This window comes from Heterocephalus glaber, unplaced genomic scaffold (assembly GCF_053883595.1).
Source record: "Heterocephalus glaber isolate CG9 unplaced genomic scaffold, H.glaber_assembly_v1.0 deba00001608, whole genome shotgun sequence".
Classification (NCBI taxonomy): Eukaryota; Metazoa; Chordata; class Mammalia; order Rodentia; family Bathyergidae; genus Heterocephalus; species Heterocephalus glaber.
In genome coordinates, this window is record NW_028258379.1 from 40,239,739 (window position 1) to 40,260,286 (window position 20,548).

The window sequence follows — 20,548 nt, forward strand, 5'->3', positions numbered from 1 at the left end:
CCCCTGGCCCCACCTGAATTTTGAAGAGGCTGGGTGTCATTTAGTATTGAGTCCCCCGCCCCCCAGATGAGCACCAAGGTAAGCTTGCTGGATGCTAGTTCATCTGACGCCCAGGCTCCAGCCCCTTTGCACTGCATGCTGGGCGCATCTTGGGCCCAAGAGGGAGCCTCTGCAGCAGCCACGGGACTTTGTGCTGGGACAAGGGAAAGGAGAGCGAGGTGGCCCTCCCTGTAGTGCTGCTGCCTAGGTTTCACTTCATGAGAGCCATCCTCTGCCCTCTGGCTGTGCAGGGCTGGGGACACTAACCTGCCTTCCGTCCAGCACCTGTGTCTGGAAGGAGGGTGGGAACATGGGGTGGCAGCGGTGGCTCCTCAGTCTCCAGGGCCAGGTTGCTTTTAAGTTTCTGTGGTGTTTGACATGGAGATGAAAACTGGAAACGTCTGGGGCTTTCTCCCCTGATCACCTCTGGCTCTTAGGTCAGATTCATACACAGAGACTTGGCTTCTGCTCTCTGCCTGTATGGTGAGTGGATGAGGTAGAAGAGGGGCTGCTGGTCACTAGTTTGCCTTTGGAGAGGAAGTGAGCACCTGGACACCCCTTTTAGGGCTCCTCATCCCAGCCCTGTCCAGATGCTGGTTTGTAGAACATTCTCACTGTTTGGAGTTTGTGAACCCACTGTTTCCCAAGCTCTTATAAAATAAGGAAGCAAAAGCCCACCCTCCGGAGCTTCTGTTTCACACCTGGGGGTGGGAACAGAGTTCCTGCGTCCTGAGAGAGGAGGATGGGTCCATGATGTGCACAGGGGAGATGCAGCTGGCTGGCTTCCCTGCCTTCCCACCTCACACCCCTCAGAGCTGCCCCAGAAGCTGCAGGCAGAGCCCTGATTCTGCGATGGAGCCGTCAGCTGTGGCTGCGCCAGCACCAGTGCCTCCTGGGGCTCTGTGGTTAGCCGAGGGCCCCTCCCCTCACCACTGCCCCGCCTGCCTGCCCATCTGCCTTTGGTGACATATCCCTATGCAAAGGGCGTGTCACGAGAGCAGATGTGTTCGTTGCTTGTCCTTGGGGTGCCCTCATGTGGAAAGAAGAGGTCCCTTTGTAGATGTCCTGAGTGGGCAGTGTGTGCGGGATGGATGGCAGGCGGTCCTCAGGCGCCTGTGAGCTGGAGCAGGGAGCCCTCGCCCCGGGAGCAGTGCTCACTGGGTGGTGCGCTGCAGTGGAACGTCTCTCTGTGCAGGTGATGATGGCTTTGTCAAATCACCTGAACGCCGTGGAGTCGGAGAAGCAGAAATTACGTGCACAGGTTCGTCGTCTGTGCCAGGAGAATCAGTGGCTTCGGGACGAGCTGGCCAACACACAGCAGAAGCTGCAGAAGAGTGAGCAGTCGGTGGCGCAGCTGGAGGAGGAGAAGAAGCACTTGGAGTTCATGAACCAGCTGAAGAAATACGACGATGACACTTCTCCCTCAGTGAGTGCTTGCTATGCCTTCAGGGCGCCATGCTGGCCGGCTGGTCCTTGCGGGGCGGTGGGCAAGGCTCGTGGCTCTGGGTGCCACGTGCTTTCCTTTGTGACCCTAGAACAGTGGTTGGAACAAGAGAAGGTGCTTTGCAGACCAGGCCCTCCCAGCCCTGTCCAGGGTCTGCCCCTCCACACCCCTCTGCTTCCCTGCCATGCTGTCTGGCCTCCTCTCTGCTGCTCCTGGCTCCTGTGGGCTCCACCAGTTTGCTCCATCCTCTCTTCTGCCTCCTTAGCTTCCATTGCTGGCTTTCCTTTCTGCGCCTAGAGTGTTGGGGGTCCCCAGGGGTCTTGGCTTTTCTTTTTCTATTGGCTCTTTTGGGTTGTTCATCCAGTCTCAATTTAATTATTTTTAATCCACAATTTATTTTTAATTTTGGTGGCTGGCTCCCCCCACCCTTTCTCTTTTTCTTATACTGGGGCTTGAACCCAGGGCCACCTCACTGAGCTACATCTCAAGGCTTTGTTTTATTTTTTTCATTTTGAGACAGGGACTCACTAAGTTAGTAAGTTTCCCAGGCTGCACTCAAATTTCCGATCCTCCTGCCCCAGACCCTCACAGTGCTGGGATGACAGGTGTGCGCCACCGTTAGCTGCTTTTTTAAATAAACTTAAATTTTGGAATAATTTTAGATTGACATATAAACGGAAAAAAGTGAAGAAAGTTCCCATGTACCCTGCACCCTCTTCTCCCTGATATTAACATCTTACATAATCATAGAACCTTTCTCAGAATTAGGAAATTAACATTGCTGTGTTACCGTTAATCGAAGCCGACTTTATTTGGACTTCGCCAGTCCTTCCAGTCATGGCCGCCTTTTGGCCCAGGCTTCGGTCCAGGGTTCTATAGCTGGTGTGAGCTGACTCTTTTGCCTCCTTGTGTCAGGCACATGCACAGGCTCAGTCGCCGTGCCATGGTTCACTTCTCCGCCTCTGCTCAGAGGCCCCTGTGTAGCACCACACATCTGCACTGGCCTCTGTTGGCTCAGGCATGTTTTCTTTCAGTTTGGGAGCTCCAGCTCTGGGTCGGGACTAGCAGGGTTGGTTCTGCTGAGGGCACTCTGCTGGCTTGCAGGTGGCTGCCCTTGGGCTGTGCCCGCACTGGTGGGGAGAGAGCCCTCTGCTGCCTGTTGTTGTGAAGACCTGGATGCCATCCTGAGCTCCGCCCTCTGACCTTTCTAGCCCTGACCCTGCCCCACCAGGCTGCATGTCCAGGCACCTTCAGGTTGGGGCCAGGTCCAAGCACATGCGTTTCACAGGGCGCAGTTTGGATGACAGCGTTGTGAGTTCTTAGGGTTCCCCTGGCTCCGGCTCCAGTGACCTCGGAGTCAGGTGGCTCCAAATACTCTGACTTAGGTTGCTGTGGGGTGATAGCCCTCGGACATGTTGGTGCCAGCCAGTAATTCACCTGCAGCACTGGATGACTTCACAAAATCAGAGAATAGCTTTTAAGCTAAAGTAGGTTTGAAGCTATTTGTTTGTTCCTCATATTTATTTTCCAGTATTGGAAATTTGAACCCAGGACTTTCCCAGTGAGCTGCAGCCCCAGTAGTCCCTCCTCTCTGCCTTTGTTTATTTCTGTATTTTTGTATTTCTTTTGAGGCTGGGTCTTCCTAAGTTGTAAGTTGGCCGGTCTGGGCTCACGTGTGCAGTCCTCCTGTCTCAGCCTCCCAGAGTGCTGGGACCAGACGTGAAAAACATGTCTGACCTGGAAAGAGCCTCAGGCCTTGAGCTAACTCTGCCCGCTCCTGAGCGCTGTTTGCTCTCCGCTCAGCAGACCTGTGTGATGCCTTTTCCTTTCCTCTGCTGGGCCTGGCTCCTGGGAGGGGCTGTCCATGAAGTCCAGGCTGGGGCAAATGCAGCGAATTTAACAGCACACCACATGCCGCCGGCTCCACAGCCCAGACCCTCACTTTGTGGATTGTCTCTGGGTTGTCCTTCACGCTTTTCTTCACGTTATCTGGAGACCGAGTTCAGATTGCACACTACACACACGGTCCCCTGTCCCGTCCATCTCTTTAGTGTTTTATGACTTTGCTATCTTTGAGGAACGCAGGCTGGTTCCTCTAGCCATCGTTCCTCAGTTTGGGTTTGTCTACTGTTCGGGTTATGTGTTCCAGTGGGAATACTCTCAAATGATATGTAAGTGGGCGTGGTGGTGCACGCCTGTAGTCCCAGTATTCTGGGAGGCTCAGGCAGGAGGATTGCAATTTTGAGTCCAGCCTGGGGAACTTAGTGACTTAGACCTTGTCTCAAAATAAAAAACAAAATAAAGGGATGTAACTCAATGAGAACGCCCTGGGTTCACTCCCCATTACTGGGGAAAAACGTGCACTTCCAGAGGGTTGCCTTGGAGCAGAGTGTCCGTGTCCCTCCTGCGACCGTGCTGTTTTCAGCGGGCTCAGCTGTTTGTTTTCTATGTTATGTCACCCTGTCTCACCCCTTGCATAAGCAGCAGTCTGCAGCCAGGCGCGAGTTACAGGTATGTGGTGCTCCTGGGCTTCCAGCTGTTCAGGCTCCTGCATGGGGGCCGTTGTGGCAGTGGTCCAGCCCCCCGTTCTGTGGTGATTGGAGGTGAAATGAAGTTTTACTTCCAGTGAGGCTTCCCCTGCTGAGTTTGAGCCCCTGAACACAGGTGGGAAAGCACAGCTGTGGAGGCGCAGTCCTGGCCTGTGGTGTCCTGGGTCTAAGTACTGGGATCTAATCTAGGGAGGGTTTCCTTACTCTCAAACTGTGGAGAAGCTGCACGGATGACCTTGCCTGGACCTGACAGACTGGTGTCTTCTCCAGGGCTTGGAGTTGACGTGAGTTTTACGTTAAAGATTTGCAGGCAGGGTGTTCAGAGTGGAGGCTGAATGATGCTCTGGGTCTCTTTTGTAGGAGGACAAAGATGCTGACTCTGCCAGAGAGCCCCTGGACGACCTCTTCCCAAATGACGAGGATGACCCTGGCCAAGGAAGTGAGTGCAGCCTGTCGTCCTGCACAGGGGAGCCTTGCTGTCCCTCCAGGGCGCGTTGGTCACAGTGAGCAGAGCCGCAGCACAGGGCCTGCTGCCCAGAAGCCCGACCACAGTGGGGTGGCTTGTGCTTCCCGGGCAGTGGGGATTGTGTGTGCCTGTGTGGGGGTGTAGTGTGGAGGGTGGGGCCTGGTGAACAGGCACACGTGCACAGTGCAGATGTGGCCGAGATCCCTGCAGGTGGAAGAGGCCAGAGTCACTCTTCCGTGAGGGGTACCCCGGAGAAGCCTGCGGACAGGGTGCACTCTTTCTTCTGTTTTCATTACGTTTATTGGTACATTTCAGGTATACAGTACAGTTACATTCCTCACTGGGATCTTGCACCTGTACGTGATGCATCTTAGTTCTTATTTTTTTCCCATTCCCCTGCCCTCCCTTCACCCTCTCCACCCTGCCCTACTTACAAAGACTTTGTTTCCATTTTTTCCTTTTCTCATATTTTTTCTTTTCAACAGGGTGCATTCTTTTTTTTTTTTTTTGGTACCGGGGACTGAACTCGGGACCTTGCGCTTGCAAAGCAGGCACTGGAACCACTGAGCTAAATCCCTGGCCCAACAGGGTGCATTCTTGATGCTCCCTTCCTCTCTCCCAGCATACCCAGGGTCCTTAGAAAAGATTGAACTAACAGAGGGGCTGCTCGAGGCAGGGTTGGCAGGGAAAGCGTACCGTATTAACCCACTTGTCTGCGCGGCTGTGCTGAGCGCCCCTCTGAAGCAGCCTTCTCTCTGCAGTTCAGCAGCAGCACAGCAGTGCGGCCGCTGCTGCCCAGCAGGGGGGCTACGAGATCCCCGCCCGTCTGCGAACGCTGCACAACCTGGTGATCCAGTATGCCTCGCAAGGGCGCTACGAAGTGGCTGTGCCGCTCTGCAAGCAGGCCTTGGAAGATCTGGAGAAGACTTCCGGCCATGACCACCCTGACGTGGCCACCATGCTCAACATCCTGGCCCTGGTGTACAGGCTAGTCCTTTGGTTTCTTTGCTGAACTGTACCTAGAGACTTTTAACAAGCTTGCCACAGAAAGAGTGTGTGTGTGTGTGTGTGTGTGTGTGTGTGTGTGTGTGTGTGTGTGTTGCAGTACTAGGGATTAAACCCAGGGCCTCAAACATGCTAGGCAAGTGCTCTACCACTTTACCACTGAGCTACATTCCTGGCCCTTTAAACAATTTTTATTTTGTGATAGGGTCTCACCAAGTCACCTAGCCTGGCCTTGAATTTGTAATCCTCCTGCCTCAGCCTCCTGAGTAGCTGGGATTACAGGTGTGTGCCACCATCTGCAGCATAAAATATGTTTTATAAATCTGAATCAACTATGTGCTTTCCAACTTTATCATCCATCTCTCTTCAAACATCCAGGGGTTAAATCCAAATGCAGTATTTAGCCAACTCTGTGGCAAGGATCTCACTGCAAGGGAGCAAATGCTGCCTTAGCCGCCTGGGTCAGCCTTTTCTCCTCCTCTGCCTCCCTCCTTCCCCTATGGGTGGAGCCCAGGACCTAGCACGTCTAGCTAGGCAGGTGCTCCACCCTGTCCCGTGCCCAGGCCCCACACCAGTGTTTCTGCTCTGGCCAGTGAGTGTGTGACTCTGCTCGTGCGACTCTGCCGGCTTCTTTGGTCTGGAGGCCTCCCAGCCTTGTCTTCGTCCTGCTCATCTTCCCAGGGCTTCTGAAGTCTGAGACCCCATGCACCCTTTGTCCCTGTGTCTCCTCTAGCCTTTTGGCCTCTGCAGAAGGTCCCTGGGCCATGGTGGGTGGGTGGGTGGGCTTTGAGCGGTGTGGATGGAATGGGGCTGGGCCGGAGACAGGGCCAATGTGGAGACAGGGCCTGTGTGCGCTGGCGTGAGGCTGGCTGGGCAGGGTGTGTGCAGGGAGTCAGAGGTTGGCCTGAGTTGGCCTGAGATGTGCAGTAATGCCCCCATGTCCGTGGATGAGTTCCTTTTCTCTTTTTTGGCAGCACTGGAGATTGAACCCAGGGGCTTTACACTGAGCTACATCCCAGCCCATTTTTAATTTTTAAATTTTGAGACAGGGTCTCACTGTGTAGCCCAGGCTGGCCTTGAACTTGTGGTGATCCTCCTGCCTCAGCCTCCCAGATTCTGGGATTATGGGTGTGCACCACTATCCCTGGCAGTTTTGGATTTATTAAAGATAAATTCCTAAGACAGGTCATTGTGTAACCTTTGCCAGTATTTGCTGAACTGCATTCAGAGGGCTGATGCATTCATGCTCCTGCTATAGCATGGACTACCTGGGTGGTCTTGGTCATTGCTTTTTCCTTGGTGGTAGATGAGTGGAGCCTGTGTTTTGATTTCTGTTTCTTTGACCTCATATTTTTAGTTATCCATGACTGACTGTAGTTCTTCCTGTCTTGCTCATTTTTCTCTTAGGATTTTAATGCTTGCAGCATACACATTTCTTTTCATTTTGCATCTGAACTTCCCTTCCTGGTTAAGTCCCATCATGATGAGCTCCTGACAGACCAGGTCTGGGGGGTCCCCGTTTCTCCTGAGTTTCAGCTGAGGTCATTGCTGCTAGTAGGGCCTGCTCAGACTCAGATCTGTGCTGTCTGATGCCAGATGAGAGCTGCCTGTGGCTCTGGGGCTTCCCCTTTTCACTGCAGCATGGCAGCAGCTCTGTTCTGTGGTCTCCATGGGAGGCCAAGTGAAGGAACTGCCAGGCTGGCCCACAACTCACCTTGACAGGGATTCACCGATGGTTTCCTTCCAGTCTCTCCTCCCACACTCAGGGTGGTTTTGTTTTTTTATTTTATTTTTTTGGTTTTGTTTTTTAATAATGGGAGCTTAACCTGTATTTCTGTAGCTCCAAAATGACATTTAAGAAGATTTAGGAGGCTGGGTGGAGCTTAGTGTGAGGCTCTGGGCTCGGCCTCTGGCACCAGGAAACGGGCAGGTTACAATCGGTCTCCTGCAGCCCAACACTCACTGTGCCTTTCTCACTTCAGGGACCAGAACAAATACAAAGATGCAGCCAATCTGCTCAACGACGCCTTGGCCATCCGCGAGAAAACTCTGGGCAAGGACCACCCTGCGGTTTGTATACCTGGCTCTTTCGGTCGTTCACGTTTCGTTTTCCCCAGTGTGTTCTTGCCCAGCTCATGCCAGTGTCACTCTCGACAGGGAGAGTCTGACAGCCTCCTGCTCCTGGCTGGCACAGGTAGGGCTTTGCCTGCGCGGGCAGTGACCGCTTCTCCCGCAGCTCTGCCGCTATGCCCATCCCTCCTGCTCCGTGAGAGCACACCTCCAGTGGACCGCAGCTGCACCCTTTGATCCCAAATCAGACTGCATGTCATTCTCTGGATTGGTTTCTCGGGAATTTGCATTGTCTCTTTGTAAAAATCTGGTCAGATTTGCAGAGATCTCTTGGTTGGCTTTGTGGCTTCCAGGGAAATGTAAAAAAATCATGATGATTTTGAGGCCGATTTGTTCAGTGTTAAAACTTTCGTGATGCAGCACTGCTTGGTGATCTGCCTCTTACGAACTGTGCTGGTCTTTGACCTGAAGTCACATCTTGTCCGGTGAGAGTGCTTCACTGTGCGCTGTGACTGGGGGTCTGCGACGTGCAGCCACCCGTCAGGACGTCTCACATTTCTTGTGGCATCCTGTGTTGGCAGGTGGCGGCGACGCTGAACAACCTCGCAGTCCTGTATGGTAAGCGAGGGAAGTATAAAGAGGCCGAGCCGCTGTGTAAAAGAGCCCTGGAGATCAGAGAAAAGGTATGGAACAACAGAAGACTCACTTGCTGAGATTTAGCTTTTTGAACAAAAATTTCAGCTTTAAGTTTTGGGAAGTGAGCACTGTGATGTCATTGCTAATCACTTAACTGAAAACAGCTGATTTTAAAGGTGGGCAGCTCCCAGAACGAAGTCCATTTGGCCCCTAAAAGCAGCGTTGGAGACCCATGCTAAGGGAGCATGTATTCATGATGGCACATTCCTGGGTGTGGGGCAACAGCAGGAGCTGTTGGGGACGATGCACTTAACTGCATGTATTTTTTATATTTATATATTTATTTGGTACCAGGGATTGAACTCAGGACCTTGTGCTTGCAAGGCAGGCGCGGTGCCACTGAGCTAAATCCCCAGCCCTTGACAATGCACTTAACAAGGGTGTATGCCTGTCAGTAGGAAGATGCGTGTTACTGTTGAAAAATAAGTTTACCACATACGCCTTATCAAAGTTAAGAAACAAAGCAGTTATTTTCACAGCTAAAGATTAGCTCAGAGCTGTCCTTGCTTCAGAGGCATGGATATTTAACAGCACCTGCTGCCTTTATGACTGGCTGTTGAGGAAACTAGGAAGGTTGTCTCCGCAGCGAGAGAGGTTCAGATGTTACAGTCAGGTGTCAGGCCCATGCCATGACTTAGGGCAGTTGTTTCATTGGACTTTTTTTTTTTGGTATCCAGGATCGATTTCAGGACCTTTTGCTTGCGAGGCAGGCAGTGGCACCACTGAGCTAAATCCCGGGCCCCTAGTTTGACATTCTTTTGATTGTTTATCTGTGATACTGAGAGTACTTGATTTTGAGCCATACGGCAAAGAATTAGAAACTGAAAGGAGCGCATCGTCAAATGTTATAGGTAATACTTTATCATGGTGCCATCTGGGTGATATTTATAAAGTAAAATGGTCAAAGTTGAGTGGGTTGGGTTTAAAATTAGGGAGAGCACAGAAGGATGAGAGCACGGTCAGATGATGTACAGGCCTGATGATCTGTGGCACATGCCTGTAGTCCCAGCTGCTTAAGGAGGCTGAAACAGAAAGGTCGCTTGAGCCCAGGAGTTGGAGACCAGCTGGGCTACTTAGTGAGACCTTGTCTGAAAAAAATCCTGCAAAAATTTATTCAAATGTTTGCCTCTTCATTTGTTCAGAGCCCCCTGCTTAGTCCTTTCCTGGGAGCACTGTCCACTGGACAGACCTGGTGACCGCAGAGGGTGTCCTGTGAGACAGAGGGGACAGCACAGGCTCCTCAGGCTGAGGGCTAGGTGTTGGCTTTCCAGGGCAGGCCCGCGTCTGACCAGAGAGCTGGGGAGATGGTGCGTGCAGGGCAGCGCGTCTCCCAGGAACTGTGCATGTGAGGTGCAGGTCTGAGGCGACAAGTGCTTGGTTTGGGTGCGGAGGGTGTTTGCCTGTCCCTGAGCAGGACTGTCCTAGCGAGGGTGCAAGGTTACACTGATGGAGAAGACCAACAAAGTGCTTGCACCCCTTGGCTGTGTTTTAATGTGTAGGCTGGGGAGTAAAGGAGGAATGAGAGAGATTTGGGTTATTTGATCCCACCTGGGCAATTCAGCAACTTAGACTCCGTCTCAAAAATTAAAAAAAAAAATGGCTGGAATGTGTATTTAAAAAAAAAAAAAATTGAGTGAGGCTCTTGCTTACCTCTTTGGCTTATAAAGATGCTTTGAAAATGTGTATTTAAAAAAAAAATGGCTGGAGATGTAGCACAGTGCAAATCCCCAGTAACCCCCCCCCCCCCACACACAGAAGGAGGAGTAGATAATGGAGTAGATTCTGGTTATTTTTGTCATGATGGCCATTTGAGTCAGGTTTGTCAGTTTTCCCTTCCCCTCCCCTTCGCTCCCCTCCCAGGGATTGAACTCAGGACCTGGTGCTTTCGAGGCAGGCGAGGCACCACTTAGCTAAATCCCTGGCCCCCATTTACCTTTTAGAAGCCTGCTTCTGACAGGAGGTGGGTGTGGTAACATAAGTCGGTGTTTCTAATTCCTAGTGTTTATTCCCAGGTCCTGGGAAAGGATCACCCTGACGTTGCCAAGCAGTTGAATAACTTGGCCTTACTGTGCCAGAACCAGGGCAAGTATGAAGAAGTGGAATATTATTATCAGAGAGCCCTGGAGATCTACCAGACAAAACTGGGCCCTGACGACCCCAATGTGGCCAAGACCAAGAACAACCTGGTATTTGAGGGGGCCGTGGGGACCTTTCTCCCTCAGACCCCAGTGCTTCCCCAGCATTCTACTGCTCACTGCAGATAAACATGCATGTTTTATTTACATGGAGGACACTAAATCCTTTATTTTACTTTAAGGCATCCTGCTATCTGAAACAAGGAAAGTTCAAGCAAGCAGAAACACTGTACAAAGAGATTCTCACTCGTGCACATGAGCGGGAGTTCGGTTCCGTGGATGGTAAGAAGCGTACCTGTTTGTAGGCAGATGTAGACAACTACAGTGTGTTCAGAAAGGGATTTCCTGCTTGAAGTAGGCAAGACCCGAGACTTCACATCTGCTTCCTAGATGGAAGTCGCCACATTCTCAGTGGTGCCTGGCTGAGAGGACGTGGCACAGGCTGAGTGCTCACTTGCTCACTCGCTGCTTCCCTGCTCAGTGAGAAGTGTGTCCTCTGAGCCCTGTGCCTGGGCATTGCTGCCAACTCGGCTGGGGAGGACCCCGTGGCAGGGAGCACAGGGCCGCCTCTCCCTGTGTGCCCCCCGCACCATCCTGATTGTGTGTCACCCCAGTGCTTCTCCGGTTGTGCCCAGCCCCAGTAGCTCAGTTGGAAGTACGAATCCCTCCTTCAGCCCAAGGTCATAGCTCTGTGCCGTTCGTCCAGACATTGTAGGTGCTTAATACACAGTTGTGGAGTAAATATTCTACAGAGTTTAAATTGTTCAGTTAAAATATCTGTGTGCTCATCTTCCTCATCAGGTGTTGGAGTGGCACTCAGACCGAGGACAGTTGTTACTGGTCTGCAGGGGCCTCAGCATTAGCAGGGAGAGGGGTGTCTGGTTAACTCATATACATGCATAGTTTTTGATCCACTGGGGCATTTTATTTGCAGAATGTATTACCTCCCTGGAAGAAGAATCCCGGGACTGTCCCTCCTTTGTGGCTTTATCCTGCTCTCTCATGGCCTGCAGTGCCTGCTGAGATTATCAGAATAATGAGCCCAAACCAGGAGGCCAGGAGCAGAGTGTCTGTTGTTTTTCTAGACCCCGAGTTCCTGTCAGCTCCAGGCGGTCACTCCTCGCTGTGTCGCCTGCCTGTGAGGTTTGGCACAGGGAGAATTGGGACAGTGGGAGAGAAAGCGGTTTCTTCCCGGTGTCTGGGACACCCTCAAGGGCACGTCCAGGACGTGCAGCACGGAACCTTGGCCAGAAGAGGTTAATTTTTTTACAGAGTTTCTAGGAACCATTTTTGGAAATGTGTTCCCCAAATGCATTTTGTTTATGTGCTGCTAAATGGACAGTAAACCTCTCACCACGAGAACGCCATGGGCTCCGGCTTGCCGCTGAGGCTGTCGACACAGCTGTGCAGGGCTGCATCGTACCCACTTGTTCACAGTTTGCAGAGGCGTTCCCAGCCTTAGCCAGTGGCAGAGCTTTGCGGACTTGATGGCGTGTCAAGCCATCTCCCAGGGGTTGTAGAACATTCTCATGGGGAATACTGGTTTCCTTGTGATTTTCTAGCTCCTTCCTGCTCCAGGTAGTGTGTGAAACTGTTAATTGGGTTCTAGTTAAAAGAAGTTTTCTGTGCTAATCCTTAGTATCAAAAAAATTCTTTTTCCTCCGTGGCATTGGTCTGTTGGTTGCCTGGTAGGATGTGTTAATGTTCTGTAAGTTAAGACTTTAAAGGAATATTGACTTGTATCTTTCTACTTTTGTTCCCAGATCTTACTAATTTCTTAGATTTTTGTTGAATGTGACGTTGCTCAAATTCCAGGCACTGGCGGGTGTTATGTGACTTGCAGGTGCGGGCCCGACCCTGTCAGTTGGTGACCCAGGCGCTTCCCCTTGCTAGGCACCCTGGAGCCTGCATCTCATGGCTGTGATGCCAGATGTGAACGGCACCTGCTTCCTCTCTCCTCCCTGGGCCTTCTGCTCCAGATGCATCTGATCTGTCCGAGTGGAGAGAAGTAGCTAAGAAGCGCCGTGGAAAACCAAAGCCTAGACCTTGTTGTTGCTGAGAACTGACAGTGTCTGACCAGTAGGCTTAGTCTTCAACTCATAGAAGGTTGTTTTTCTCTTTTCTAGATGAAAATAAGCCCATTTGGATGCATGCTGAAGAAAGAGAGGAGTGCAAGGTAAGGCTGTAACCGTTTTGGGGGTTCTTAAAATGGGACGTCCTGGATTCAAGACGACTGTTCACTTGACATTGTCTATTACAATTTAGGGAAAGCCGAAGGATGGGACTTCCTTTGGAGAGTATGGTGGCTGGTACAAAGCCTGCAAAGTTGATAGGTAGGTCTGCCGTCCGGCCAAAAACCCACAGTGAGGCAGTTGACCAGGCTGTGGGAATAGCTCGGAAAGGACAGACGTGTGTGGTTGCACAGTTCCGAATTTTCCCCAGATCCTGCAGCAGGAAACCCCGGTGTCCGTGGAAATGGGTCAGCATACACAGGCCCCGCTGCAGTAGCGTGTGTTCTGTCCGTGGGCGCCGCTGGCCTGAGTGAGGAAACAGCACCGCAGGCAGCCACGCAGCACACTTAGGGCAAGCGTGCGCTGGGGCCTCAAGCGGCCAGGCCGGAGCGGAGTAGGCTTCCCTGGCCACAGGGGTGATGCTGAACCACAGCCCTTTGTCCTTGCAGCTCTGGGGGTAAGCGTGAGCCCCACCATGGCCTGCAGTGGTGCTCAAGCCCTGAGCCTGTGCTCCCGGCACACACCAGCCCCATCTGAGTGACACACTTCCTGCCACGGTTTTGCTGCTGTAACTTCCTGTTCCTTTACCACTCCGCTCCCCACTCATCTGTTTCAGGCAGACTCGCTGGACCCTAGTATGAAATAAATACCGCCGTTCCCCTGGGAACCCCCATCACAGTTACCCTGAGACGGGAAATGGACTTTTTTCTTTCTTCACTGCTGCACACTGGTCTCAAAGACACTAGGGTGGTTCACACTGGTGAATGCCTGTCACCAGTGGGAGAGTAGGCAGCTCTGCAAGTGCTCTGTGTTGATTTCTGACCGGAAGACTTGCGTCAGGATGCAGCCACACTGTCATGGCCTCCAGCTCCCTGTGCTTCCCTGTGCGTGCCACCTGCATCCACTGCTGCCAGGCCTCGAGGCTTGGGCTTGCTCTGGTGCGAGACGAGGGTGCGTGTGGCACTGTGGCCATCTGCCCTCATCCCACTCAACAACACCCACGTGCTGCTGTGGCCAGGCCCTGGGTGGACGCAGCATGTGCCTGCCGTGGGCCACTGCAGGGCTCTGATGGCATTGGCCGGCGGGGCTGCGTAAGCACAAGCCCTTTTTTTTTTTGTACCGGGAATCGAACTCGGGACTTTGTCTTTCGGGGACGGCGGAACCACTGAGCTAAATCCTGACCCACAAGCTCTTGAGAGCATTCTCTCATGGTGTCCCATGCCAGAGCAGCTGTTGCCCCAGCCATAAGCCTGACCTCTCTGCCCATAGGCTGCTGACACTGACGCAGGTTCCACAGTGGGAAAGAAAAAAAAGGAAAACAAAAATACAAAGATTATGGGGAGTTACAGCATGCACTCCCCAGGACAGGGCCTGACAGACTCCTAGGTGATGTGCGCAGGCAGTGGCCCTGAGGCACACCCTCATAGCTCTGTCTCATTCCTCCTTACAGTCCAACTGTCACAACCACACTGAAAAACCTTGGAGCACTTTACCGGCGTCAAGGAAAATTTGAAGCTGCAGAAACATTAGAAGAAGCCGCCATGAGGTCACGGAAGCAGGTGAGTCAGATGCCTCTAACTTATCATCACAGCTGAGATTCAGAACCTGGGTGGTGGTGCACACCTGTAAGTAATCCCAGCATTTGGGAGGCCGAGGTAAGAGGATCACTGAGTTCCAGGCCAGCCTAGGTTACATAGTGAGTTCAAGGCCAGTCTGAACTACAGAGTGAGACCCTTTTAAAAAACCAAAACAAAGCTGGGTGTGGTGGCTCACACCTGTAATCCCAGCACTGGGGAGGGTGAGGCAGGAGGATCACTAGGTGTTCGAGACCAGCCTGGGCTACGTAGTGAGCTCAGGGGCAGCCTGAACTACAAAGCGAGACCCTGCCTCAAAAAACAAGAACACCCCCCCCCCCCCCGCAAAAAAAAAACTCAAAACAAAAGAACTGTGAGATTTCAGGACTGGGGCTTAAACCAGGGCCTTGTGCATGCTAGGCAAGTGGTCTACCAGTGGGCTACTACTTCAGCACTTTTAAAATTTTATATTTGGGGCAGGGTCTCATTAAGTTGCCCAGGCTGGGGTTGAACTTGTGATCCTCCTGCCTCAGGCTCCTGAGTAGCTGGGATTGCTGACATGCAGCACAGTGCCTGGCATCGTACAGCTTTTATTGATGGCTTGATTTAGAAAGTCTTGAGCTAGGGGTATAGCTCAGTGGGAGAGTTCTTGTCTAGCATGTGTGAAGCCCTGGGTTCCATCCCAGTGACTACCAAAAACATAGAAACTCTTTAATATTTTAGTTTGCACAGGTTACGTTGTTTAAAACACCATTAATACAACACTAAAAACATAGGCAGAAAAAGAAAAACTTGACCCATTGAATGCATCAAAATGAAAACATTTGTGAGGGACACGAGTGAGGAAGTGAGAAGGCAGGAGGGGGAGCACACAGGGAGGCACGGGGTTTGTGAACCAAGTGGTGGACGAGGGGCTGGGGCCCAGACGTGCACAGGAGGAGACAGTGAGAAGAGAGGTGGCTCCCTGGGGTGAGCACATGGCTGGGGGGCATGGGGACCAGGTCAACGCCCCAGTCGGGGAGCCGCGCAGCGTGTGGAGACTGCAGGGTGGCTGCGGTGGGGGAGCACAGCCGACGGTCCTTCAGGGTGCTGCCTGGTCCAGCAGCCCACCCTGTGTGTGCCTGTGCTCAGCTTCCAGGTGCCGACAGACACCTGAGGCAGCAGGGCGAAGAGGAAAGGGCTCCTGGGCTCCAGTGCAGGATGGTTGGCTCCGTGTCGTGGAGGGGCATGCATGGCCAAGCAGACCACTCACCTGTGGCGGGAAGTGGGAGGAGGCAGGGCCCCTGCTGACCGGCAGACCCCACTAGGTCCCAAACACGGGCTTGAGAGGACACCCCAGATCCAAAACATAGCAAACAAAGAGCCTGCTTTCTCTACCCCAAGTCCTTACATCCTGTAAAGTCACTGCCAGCACCGAGAGCAAGTCCTGACCTGTGGATCTTAGGAGGCGCTTGGGCTGGTTCCTGTGCACCGTGCCTCCCATGGTCTGTCTGTCGCCACGGTGATGAGCAGACCTGTGCACCCAGCCTGGCCCTGTGGCCCTCCGCGCTGTAGCCTGGCTCTGTGATGCACGTCATGCCTGGGAACCCGGGCAGCCGGTGCCCATGGAGAGCACAGGACCGAGGCCGGGGAGTCAAGTCTGCAGAGGGCCCTTCAAACTCACTCGGGTGCACACAGCTGGTTGAGCAGGTGGGGGACTGGGAAGCAGCTTCACCTGCCCGCCCACCGGCGCACAGCAGTGGCTCCACGGTGACACGGGCCATGCAGAGCGGTGCAGAAGCCCACACAGGAGTATGTGACCTGTACACGCTGTGCGCGAGTGGTTCCCACCTGGCATCACCCAGAGGCACAGCAGATCAGTGGTTGGGCCTGAGCCTGGGAGTGGCTTCTGAGGGGAGAGGAGGGCTGCATTTGGGGTGATAGTAATGTTTTAGGTTTGAACCCAGGGGTGATCGCACAGTGCCGATGATATGCTGATGCTCCCAATTTAAAGAAACGAATAGATAAAAAAGAGAGAAAGATGTTAGGGCCCAAATTATCTTTTTCTTAACCTTTTATCAGGAAAATTTCAGACCATGAGAAAGTAGGGATGGCAGCGAGATCTCCCACCTGAGCCCTTGCCTGTTCTTGGCCATCACTCGGCTACAGGCTAGGCAGGGCCCTCCCTCCTGCTCCCTGCTACCTGTGGCTTTGGTGGTGGCTTCCTGTCCACGGAGTGGCACTGGGCTGCTCCCCCCCCCCCCCGGCAGTTGGCATTTCTCAGAAGGCTGTTAACTTAGTTCTCTGCATTGCGGTTTGGAACTGACTAGCTTATTAGTTCGAACTCTGTAAGGAAGTCCTACCCTTCATATCCTAGGGTTATGCAGTTATGTTGAAATACAGTTTGAAGAGAAAATACAGGAAAATGCCTCATTCTTGCCCTTTTGTGGCGGTCCTTGGCGTTAGGAGTCTGTGTTTCTATGCACATGCACATATGTGTGCAGGGCCACGACAGTGGTGGCTTTGCTTACTAGCAGGCAGGTGTGGGTATTTTTTCCTTGACGAATACATGTAGGCTATTTTGTGATTGTCAACTTACAGCTGCTTTTTAGCTTGGACTAAAATTACACATAGACACCTTAGAGCTTTTTTCTTTCAAAACAGCCCCTCCGGTGATGAGAGAAGGTGTCAAGTGTAGCTGGCGCTCTTGAGCCCTTGGCCCTGGCTGAGGTGGGCAGAGGCCTTCTCTCCTCATCCTGAGAGCACTCAGCCTTCTGGCCGCCTGCTGCACCTTGGGGACACTTACTGGGGTGAGGGGCTGCTGGGTGGCGCTGCTGCAGTGATGTGGAGTGACGTGTGTGGCATGCAGCAGCAGGCGTGGGGTCTGCCGTCCAGGCCTTGCTTTGGAACCCAGATCGTGTTAGAAAAGCGGGCAGAGTACAGTTGAGTTGGAGCAGCCGCAGCCTGTGGAGAAAGGCCTAGAGTGTCCCACCCGCCTGTGAGAGGCTTTGCCGGCACGGAAGCATCCGTCCACACAGGATGTCAGGCCCACTGGGTCACAGTCCAGGCGGCAGGGAAGACCTGCAGGTGTCAAGGACACACTTGGGGGTGTCAGTGCCTCGCCGCTCTGCTGGAACGAGAACCACTGAGAGTCGGATGCGGGCTCCCTCCACCTGTCCCTTCCTGGGGTGCTCGGGAGCTGCCTCTTGTAAATCCGCAGCGAGCTTAGAAGATGGCATGTCTGCGTCTTCAGCCACAGACAGGTCTGGAAGCCAGAAACTCTAGGGTTCTAAGTTAAAACTGGGCTTGGGCCAGAGATTTAGCTCAGTGGTGCAGCCGCCTGCCTGGCAAGCACAAGGTCCTGAGTTCAATCCCCAGTACAAACAAAACAAAACAAAACAAAACTGGGGATTCCCTGGCATCCGTGAAACTTTTCAGACATACACAAGGGTTGAGTGAATTTTACTCTCCGGTCACTGTCACTGAGATTGTGTCGTGAACATTTTAGATACTTTTATCGCATCTATCCTATCCAGTTGTCCGTACATCTATTGATAGATGTTTTTGAAGCATTCTAGATAATTTCTAGACATCAGTGTACTTCCTTCTAAATATTTCAGTTTACAAGTCATTAATAAGAGCTCTGTATTTGTTTATAGCTTTTTAGTCTGAGATGAAACTTTACATGGGGTGCAGAGCGCAGTCCTGTAACACCTGCCTGAACTTGGCAGTGTGTGCGCTGTGGCCCAAGCCCGTCACTGTCACCTAGGAGTTCTGTTTTGTGGTTCCTGCCCGGCGCCCAGCCACTGTTCCGATTTTTCCTTCTCGTGATTAAGAACCGGCTTTGTTCCCCGGGGACGTGGACGCGTCTGAGCGGTCTCCACTAAGTCGGAAGTGCTAACGGTCCTCCCCCACCTGGCTGCCAGGGCCTCGACACTGTTCACAAACAGAGAGTGGCTGAAGTGCTCAACGACCCCGAGAGCACGGAGAAGCGTCGGAGCCGGGAGAGCCTCAGCTCAGACGTGGTCAAGTACGAGAGCGGCGCTGACGGAGGGGAGGAAGTGAGTATGAGCGTAGAGTGGAACGGGGTAAGTACACACAGCACTTGGCAGGCGTCCCTGTCCCACGCCTGCCCCGCTTTCCTCCGGTGCAGTGGCAGGGAGGCTTCTCTAAGTCCTAACGTTCGCTCGCTAACTGTGAAGTCTCTTCCTCCCGAGGGGTAACTTCCTCCCCTTAGGAGCCCTCACTTGAGCACTTCATACTGATTGAGGGTCCTGGCTGCTCAGAGCCTCACCGTGCTCAAGGCTCAGCCTGGCAGACAACTAACTCGCTGCTAACTTGCTGCCTCACTGCTAACTCAGGGCCCTAACCTCATTCGCTGGCTCTAGATCTGTGGTTAAATTGCCTTCAAGGGAGAAGCTCTTTAATTGGAACTTGCTTTAGAAAAGAACAGTTCATGAGCAGAAACGCAGGGTGGTGGCTACTCTCCCGCTGTCCTGCTCAGTCCTGAGCATCACGCGTCCCCCCTCCTGGGGTCCAGCAAGTCAGCCCCTCTTCCCTGTTGCTCACCCAGCTTCTGGGCTCTCTGGCTGTCATTCACACAGGCAGACCCCAAGAGGTCGCATGCCCCGCCTGGCTGTCGCAGCTCTCCGGGCTGTCCCCAGTGCTTTGTACCCAGTGGTGGTCCGTTGTCCCCTCGGGCTCTGTGACATGTGGATGGCTCTGTGTACACTGAGCTGATGTCTTTGGAAGTTTGCTTCAGCAGGGAGAGTTGGATGCAGGGTTTAGCGCACATAGGCATGGAGGTCCTTACTGTGCAGTGTGACGAACTGTAATTGTGCGGTGTGGTTAGGCCTAGTTTGGGACTTTCTTACAGTCTTATATTTTCAATCTCTTTATTCTTCAGAATTTTTTACAGCTGTAGCAGTTTGGCAGGAGCTAATGTCCTGACCAAACATTTTGTAAAAAATGTTAGAAGCCAAAATTTCATTCTCTGGACCATCTTTACCTGTCAGTTTTCTTACTTCGGTTCTTTCTGTGCCAAGCCAGCCAATCAGCATTTGCTTTGATGGCACCAGCCGGCCGGCAGTGGCTGCAAACTGCAGTGAGGCTGGGAGGCCCCTGCCTGTGCCGGTCCTGTCTGAGCTGTGTCCTGTCCTCTTGGCCACTCTGGCCCCTGCATGCTTTGTCTGGGGGCCCTGCTGCTTGGGCTGCTGAAGCCGTGTGTCCAGTGACTCCTGGATGAGGTTCTGGGGGACGTTCTCTGAGGCAGTATTTCTAGGTCCACACTCAGGCGAATCCTGAGACGGGATCATCGCCAGCCCAGAGCTGTACTCTGTTTTAAGGGCTCCCGGAGGTCTGCTGGGTACCTCCCCCGCAGGCCTGGGTGACAGCCGCATTCCCCTGAGTGTGTGTCTGTTTCCTCTGTTGCCCTTAACGTGGACATGTCCCGTCGGACATGCTGCACTGTGACGTGCGAAGCTGCACAGCTCCCTGGGAGGGGGCCAGGCCGAGCTTCCGGGGACAGGGCGGCCTTGGTGCTCACGCCGTCCTCCTTGGCTCTGTTGGCCAAGGCAGCACTGTGCTCCCTGGCTTTTGATTTTTTGTTTTCAAAGCGCATTTTCATTATTTTAATAAGGTAGTGATTGCAGTATACACACTTGGGATTATTTTTTCCTTTCTGCAGTATTGGGATTTATTTATTTATTTATATATTTTTTGGCACCAGGGATCGAACTCAGGACCTTACACTTGCAAGACAGGTGACGACACCACTGAGCTAAATCCCCAGCCCTGCATTATTGGGGATTGAACCCAGGGCTTTCACACCAAGCTATATTCCCAGCCGTTTATTTATTTTTTATTTTGAGGCAGGGTCTTGCTAAGCTGATAAATTTCCCAGGCTTCACTCGCACCTGTGATCATCCTGTCTCAGCAGTGCAGAGTGCTGGGGTCACAGCCCTCACCAGCACACCTGGCCAGTTTCTTTTTAGTCAGCTGCAAGGGGTGGCGTTACGAGCAGTGAGTGGAGTCCATCTGAAGAGTCAAGTTTGCTTTAGAGTTGAACACCAAAGTGCATGTTGCTTTGTCTCTGTACCGAGGGCAGAACAGTTTCTCCTGCTGCTTGTTTAAAGGAAAACTTGCCAGAGATCATACAGCGGCTTAAAAAAGGTTACCCTTGGCAACCACTTACACACGTGTCAAAGGTTTGTTCAGTAATACACAGTTGAGGGAAGAGTGAAATACACTGGCCCTCGAGGTAGATGTCAAGACTGTGCCCGTCACTCCAACTTTAGATTTCAGGTTGTTGGTTTGAAAGGGTAGCTTCCTTGCTCTTCCTGACTTAATTTATGGTAATAA

At 52.6% G+C, this 20,548-nt stretch overlaps 1 protein-coding gene across 18 annotated transcripts in view; it reads left to right on the forward strand.

Annotated features, from left to right (window-relative positions):
- Klc1 (kinesin light chain 1) overlaps window positions 1-20,548 on the forward strand; it is a 65,215-nt gene that overhangs the window by 34,946 nt on the left and 9,721 nt on the right. For 11 of the 18 annotated variants that reach the window (XM_087195164.1, XM_087195167.1, XM_087195165.1 and 8 more), the window contains 11 exons: window positions 1,235-1,465; window positions 4,393-4,471; window positions 5,260-5,485; window positions 7,486-7,573; window positions 8,155-8,256; window positions 10,282-10,455; window positions 10,587-10,686; window positions 12,531-12,580; window positions 12,670-12,737; window positions 14,086-14,194; window positions 18,115-18,276. In XM_087195164.1, the coding sequence (XP_087051290.1) occupies window positions 1,235-1,465; window positions 4,393-4,471; window positions 5,260-5,485; window positions 7,486-7,573; window positions 8,155-8,256; window positions 10,282-10,455; window positions 10,587-10,686; window positions 12,531-12,580; window positions 12,670-12,737; window positions 14,086-14,194; window positions 18,115-18,276 (1,389 nt within the window). Of the gene's footprint in view, window positions 1-1,234; window positions 1,466-4,392; window positions 4,472-5,259; window positions 5,486-7,485; window positions 7,574-8,154; window positions 8,257-10,281; window positions 10,456-10,586; window positions 10,687-12,530; window positions 12,581-12,669; window positions 12,738-14,085; window positions 14,195-18,024; window positions 18,277-20,548 lie in introns of those variants that run through there. The other 7 variants (XM_021243797.2, XM_021243802.2, XM_087195161.1 and 4 more) reach the window with 2 other exon arrangements.